The sequence below is a fragment of the Cebus imitator genome, unplaced genomic scaffold (genome assembly GCF_001604975.1).
Source record: "Cebus imitator isolate Cc_AM_T3 unplaced genomic scaffold, Cebus_imitator-1.0 Scaffold282, whole genome shotgun sequence".
In the NCBI taxonomy this organism is placed as follows: domain Eukaryota; kingdom Metazoa; phylum Chordata; class Mammalia; order Primates; family Cebidae; genus Cebus; species Cebus imitator.
In genome coordinates this window covers 2,537,981-2,544,726 of record NW_016107597.1, presented here as the reverse complement: position 1 = coordinate 2,544,726, position 6,746 = coordinate 2,537,981, and the positions used below count along the sequence as shown (strand labels likewise).

Here is a 6,746-nt window from a genome sequence, read left to right as displayed (position 1 = left end):
CAAAACTGTAGAATTGTTTTCTCATTAAATGTTGGTAGGAATAAACCAAACATACAATAGTCACTACACGAGCCCACAGATGATGATGAGATGGAAATTCCTACAATGAATCACTAAATTAATATATAAGTTCTATTATCAGTGTTTTATCACACTGATTTTTTTAAAAACTAAAAGCTACATAGGTAATATTTCTTTTTAACAACTCTGCCCTCTGCAGATTCCTTTGTGACTGATTTTGTATCAACCTTCACATGAATATGAATTAGCTGCTTATGTCATTGATTTCAAACATAAAGCTAAATGAATGAATTTCTTGGGAGCATCAGCTTTCTGTTTTCTGAAAGATAGAATTATATAGCTAAAATAAAGCAAATTCTTTATACAGTAAAATTATTTTAAATACTTTCTGATCTAATTTAAAAACTATTTTGTATAAATAATGTTTATTTTGAAAATACTGATCTCTGTTGGTATTCATATGTTTGCCCTCCTGAGTTCTTAGACACCTTCATATTAATAAGTGTTGTTTATGTCCACAAACTGAAACCACTTAATTCTTAATGTAGTGTTGAAAAGTAAATACAAGCGAGTTAACATTTAATTACAAGGGGGCCACACAATAAGTTTCACAGATTTTCTCTTTTTAGAAAATAACATTTTGTATAATACAAGGTGACAAAACATATTTGATAACACATCCTGTCCTTCCCTTTGGTTTGGAAGCCTTCAGTGTAAATTTCATTTTGACTTGCGTTGATTCACTCTTTTGAGTTAACTTGCCTGGCATTTGCACATAATCTCATTTGCAGAGAAATTATAGAGGGAAAAGAGGAAGTAGAATATTAAACAAAAACAGCCACAAACACATTCATGCCTTTCCAGGAAGTGATCAAATATAGGGCTTGATTTTTTTGTTGTTGTTTTCTGTTTTTTGGTTTTTTTTTTGTTTGTTTTTGTTTTGTTTTATATATATATATATATATATATATATAAGGGTACATCAACTCATTTAAAAAACGAAAATAACACTCTTCCCCAATTTCATGCCCTTGATCTTCTCTTCTTAGCACTCTGTAGCGGTCACTGTGAAGTGATTAGCACACTTTTGGGTCTAGAGTGTATTCTGAAGAGCAGTGACTTAAATGTTAAGACAGTTAGACCCACTCCCACCCCTCCACAGAGTTTACACATCATGCCGCCATTAGCAAGGTAGAGGTGGGAATGAGGTGGGACAAGGAAGAGATTCAGGGCTCTGACTGGTGGGGCCCTCCTGTGAACACGTGTTCTTCTCATCTGCTTTTTTCCCCGAATGGCAATGCTGGCATTTGTTGCACTGTTCTCTGAAGGCCGACGTGGCCCAGTTGATTTTAGGCAGAACCCGAGAAAGGATCCGGTGCTCCTTGTCCCATCGGATAGATTTGTCCAAGCACCCCAAGGAATGTTAAAAGCAAAATAAAATTTATAAAAAAGGAAATAAAACAAAAACCCATTCTAAAACTAAACTAATGAAGCAAAAAAAAAGGGTTTTCTATCTACACATCAGTCTCTTCTTTAAAAAAAAATGTAAATTTACAAATTCCAATGACATACAAAACAAAGTCAAAAAATGTAATGGTAAAAGACATGGTAAAACACGAAGATACTGATGCTACAAAGAAATTCCAAAAAACATATGTACAAGACCCTGTTTTTCCTCGTGTTCTAGAGATTGTAATGCATGTTTTTTAACAGCAGCAGTCGAGGATTTAGTTCCAGGCACTGGACTGCAGATTCTACTCAAGCTCCCAGGGACGGGATGTCCCTTGCTTTTCTGTCACCAAATCACACTGGATATACTGGTCTCCCTTGGCAACAGCGGCAGGATGGCACTGTTTGTGTGGGCTTCATCTGGATTCTGCTCCCTGCTTGTTTTTGTCTGTGGCCGCTGCCCGTTGATGAGTGTCATAGGGATGTTACAGTAGGTATGCTGATTTCCTATGGAGGTAAGAGGCAGGGTGCCGGTAGGAGGTACATCGTACTCATAGCTTCGGTAGTAGTGTTTCTGACGCATTTGTGAATGGTACGTGTTGTGAAAGGTAGAACGGAGATCTGGATGGGCAGTGGCTAGAGCTGTGGAGGTGGCCGCAGCCATGGAAATGGCCGAGACAGTCTGCAGCTCCCCAAAGGGCCCTTGCTCACTGACATCTAAAGCCTGCTCATGTGTAATGGGTTCTATCCTCTTAAAAGGCATTTCGTACTGTAAACGTTTCCAGAACTTAGAGTTCAACTTGTTGCATTTTGGTCCGTGCCATTTAATGACCGTCAGGAGCTTGATGGTGTGCTTGAGGGCCTCCACCTCCTGGTAGTTCATAATTCCTCTCAGTTCACTGCATTCAATTAGTATCACTTTAATTTCTCCAGTCACAAGCATATTTCGAAGTCTGGTTTCCAACTCAAAGATGCTCCAGCCTCTTCTAACTACGTAATTTGGGGTCATGACAATAATCAGCCGCTTGCTTTGATCTACACATCTTGCCACATCTTCAATGTATGCTACAAAAGATAAAAGAGTGCATCAGAATGAGTGAATGGAAAATTTGGTCCAGAAAGTCCCAGTAGATTCTCTCTTTCAGAAATTAAATGAAAATAGTTTGTTGGGTAACGCTTTAAGCAGATGAAAATTGCTAATGATCACTGAATAGAGTTTGGGACTTTCTTCTCCTAGTGTCAGCAATATTTTTCCCAGTACAAATCTCTCATTTGGTTTCTTTCAATGTCAAGGCTCATAAAATGAGATGCTTTATACAGTAACGGAATATCTTTTCTGAACTAGCAAAAATTAAATTTCATGTGAACACACAAAAACATTTCTTTCTTGGGAAACTAACAGATACAAATTTTGAAGTATAGAGCCAAACATTAAAATTCCATGAAAAAGTGATGACTACACAGACATTCACATGAATATGCACACTCTCAAATGAAAACATTAACTTACTTCCAGTTGGGATTAAATCTCTATCTGGAATAAACAACTTATATCCATAATGCTTTTCAAGCATATCAGGTAGGATTTCAAGGGCAAAACGTTCTTCTTCCCCAGTCTCTTGATTCCACTGGTCAGGATCCACTTTGGTGTATGATAAGTATGCATCATAATCTTTATTGTCTGTCAAAATAAATCAAAATAAAAGTTTAAGTCACTACTCTACAAAGATAACAATAGGACATGGAAACATGCACATTTTTTTCATAGACATCTTCAAATGTCCCATTTCTGAAAGACCAAAAAAGGAAGCCTTCATTAATTTTCATTAAGAGTTCAATGATGTCAAATATTCTAAAACTAGTTTGAAGGTACAAAGGGTTATATTGTGGTTTGTTGCTGATGTTGTTGTTGTGAAAAAAGTAGAAGAAAAATCAATGAAGAGAGTAAAGTAATGCAGACTTTCACCATTATTTTGTTTTGAGACTGAGCGTCACTCAGTTGCCCAGGCTGGAGTGCAGTGGTGCGATCTCAGCTCACTGCAACCTCCACCTCCCAGGTTCAAGCAATTCTCCTGCCTCAACCTCCTGGGTAGCTGGGATTACAGGCGCCCACCACCACACCTGGCTAAGTTTTGTATTTTTGGTAGAGATGGGGTTTCACCATGTTGACCAGGCTGGTCTTGAACTCCTGACCTCAGGTGACCTGCCTTCCTTGGCCTCCCAAAATGCTGGGATTACAGGTGTAAGCCACCACGCCTGGCCAACTTTCACCATTTTTGATGCACATATCATAGAGAATCTTGATTGCTTGTAAAAGCCATGTGTTTGGATATCAGTATACTCTTAGTCTAAATCTTATGTTCCCCGATCCTACACTTGGCCATTTTACACAGTTAAAAAAAGAGACAGAAAACTGAGACTGACTTAATTATGGAGGAATGATTTTTTAAATAATGTGTGATGTGTTGGTTTTCTGTTGGGGAGAAAATAAAACCAAACTTGGGATAATTAATTTTTTTACTGGGACTCAGTTCTTGCATATTGGGACTGAGAATATTATTAAACTGAATGATTATAGGAAGACATGATTGTTCGGGTCTCCACTTATCTTACACATAAAATACTGCAAGTTATTTTTCATCATTCTAATCAGTTTGTCCATAAGAATCAAAAAGTGGAATGTAAATAAAAGAAACTTAGTTTTAAAATCTAATTTTTCTCCTTACTCTTCCCCCTTTTTACATGAGAAAATTTCAAATGTTTGAGGACTACTATCATCTGTTATCTTTATATTAATTTTTCTAATATAGCATCTTGGCTTTCTCATTTGCTCTTTCTAAGAATAAGAACTCATTTATCCTCTTTCGTCAATTTCCTTTTTAGAATAAGATATCAAGATTCATAGTTCACTTAAATTTTAAATACTGTCAATATGCTGAGTCTACCAGTATCAATGTCTTCAGCTATCTATTGTGCTTCCCTGATGATAGGCAGTGTATTATTACTTGATGATTAGATCAAGTTAAATTGAAACACTCATAAATTTCAGAATAAAATGAACTCTGCATTAAGCATAGAACTTAAAATATTTGAGCCATAAAACATCAATAATAGAGGAACATTCTTGACTGTTGCTCTGGTGGCTTTGGGACAGTCCGTTTGACTTCAAGGACACTAAAACTCACTTCCTGAGATTTATATATGTGTGTTAATTCTAGTAGTCTGATAAGTTTGAGCCTAGGCTTAAAATTATTTTAAAACCATATCAACCTGGATACCAGTAAGAACAGAACATTCAGAAATCAGAAGAGATGTAAACAACTGGTCCATTCATACTGGTAAATTTCAGACAACTATTAACTTTGCTTATATAACATTATGTTTCTGATTCCCCTGTTTCTTTCATGGAAACTTCTCTTCCAACCCATAAATACTGTCTTTCTGCAAGATGTTTTCTGTGGTCCACTTCATTTTTCTTTCCGCCCACTTTCCCTTAAAAGTATCATTTCCTTCCATAATATCAACTTCCATAACATCACTTCTGTGTAGATGCCTCCTCAATTTGGGTGCATGATCCTGTTTTATTTCTTCTGAATTATGATAGTCCCCCACTCCTACCTGTAACCTGAACACCTTAATTTGCACGTTCATCATGCACTTCACACCTCACATGCTCACAACATAACAGGCTTCCCATCTTGAACTGCAGCTTCTCACCGTGATTCAGGAAAAGACCTTAGGGTCTGTGTAAATGCCTCTAGGAAAATGGTTTTCAGACTTGAGCATGAATGACAAACATTTGGAGGGCTGGACCCCATCTCTAGAGTTTCTCATTCAGTAGGTGAAGAGTAGGTTCTGAGAATTTGTATATTTATAGCAAACTCTCAAGAGATGCTGCTGCTGATTGAGGGACCACACTTCAATAAACTATTCTAGAACAGCATGCAGAGGTCTCAAAGACACCAAGCAACTGCAGTTATCTGCCAGGTATTTGGCCACAGGATCATAAAAACTAAACCTTGCCCCCTCAGCTCCATGATGGATGGTGCTAATAATTAGAGAAGATATGTTCTCAATAAAATAGCTGAGAATTCACATTTTTATCAAAAAGGGGATAAAATTTTGCCTAGACTAATATATGAAGTAATCATATTAATCTTAAATGACATTTAGGAATTGGTGCTATGACATCAGTTAGTTTTCTATCTCCTTATGTCTTCTGGATGTACTTATAGCATTTAAGTTAATATCTCCCAATTATAATGGAGTTGTTTGCAAGTAGATTATACCAGTAGAAAGCCTCTTTCGAGCATCTGCAGCACCATCCTCAAACCAATGGGGCACTTGAGTGATATCTAATTTCTCTCTTTCTCCAGAGTGTGCGTCAGTGCAGTAATAGGTTAGGCATTTATTTACCAAGAGAAGCAAACCCATGATTTGAAAGTTGTCAGACTGGAAACACAGTGCCAGATGGCATACTAAATTCAGCAATGTTTTTTGACTCAAAAGCATATGGATTATAAGGTGTCTTCCCCCTTTTCAATTCCTAACTATATATACATCTTGGATAGTACTTCTTAGATTGTTTTGATATAAGTAAGAACATAAATTGACATATTTTATGTGTATGAATCTAATGTGACTGGTGAAACTTTGAAAAAGCTGACATTCTTATAACCATGAAAAACAAAATTATACCAATATATTTTAAAGGATGGGGCTAGGATAATTTAAATTCAACTTTCATTTATAAACAGCTTAAAAGTAGTTATAGGTTGGTACAAGAGTATATTTCTTATTCTGAGCTTTATTCTCAAAATGCTTCTGTAATTTAAGCCATCAACTATAATTCTGTTCACAGCAGAGATGAAAAACAGCTGGTATACACACTGTTTGTAGTAATTCTTTATAATCTCAAATGTAGTCATTAAGTTACTCTTTCTTATGACTTTCAAAAGACACTGACAGATATGCTCCACCAGAAAACCAAAACAAAAAACAAACAATAAAACCCAAGATACAATCATTCAACTAGTTGTTTGGTTACTTGAATTGAATCAACAGGTTCAGCAGATATCTCTTCTTAAATTGAATGAATTAACAGCTTTGATATTTTATAAAAACATTTTTGAGGTGAAAAAGGAAGTTCGGACTCTTGTCGAGTTAACAAATAAGAACATTAATTTAAAATACTAAGAAACCTTGATGAGGAAGGAAAAAATGGAATTATGTTCAGGAATGAAAAGAGGGTTTGGAAAGGTGTTAGATAAATGCAC

The 6,746-nt window shown here is 36.1% G+C and overlaps 1 protein-coding gene across 1 annotated transcript in view; it reads right to left on the bottom strand.

Annotated features, from left to right (window-relative positions):
- Window positions 1-939: 939 nt before the first annotated feature.
- IL1RAPL1 (interleukin 1 receptor accessory protein like 1) overlaps window positions 940-6,746 on the bottom strand; it is a 1,323,503-nt gene continuing 1,317,696 nt past the window's right edge. The window contains exons 10-11 of the mRNA XM_017501615.2: window positions 2,981-3,151; window positions 940-2,535 (exon numbers count right to left, since the gene is read on the bottom strand). Coding sequence (XP_017357104.1) covers window positions 1,817-2,535; window positions 2,981-3,151 — 890 coding nt within the window. The 3' untranslated portion in view covers window positions 940-1,816. The remainder of the gene's footprint in view (window positions 2,536-2,980; window positions 3,152-6,746) is intronic.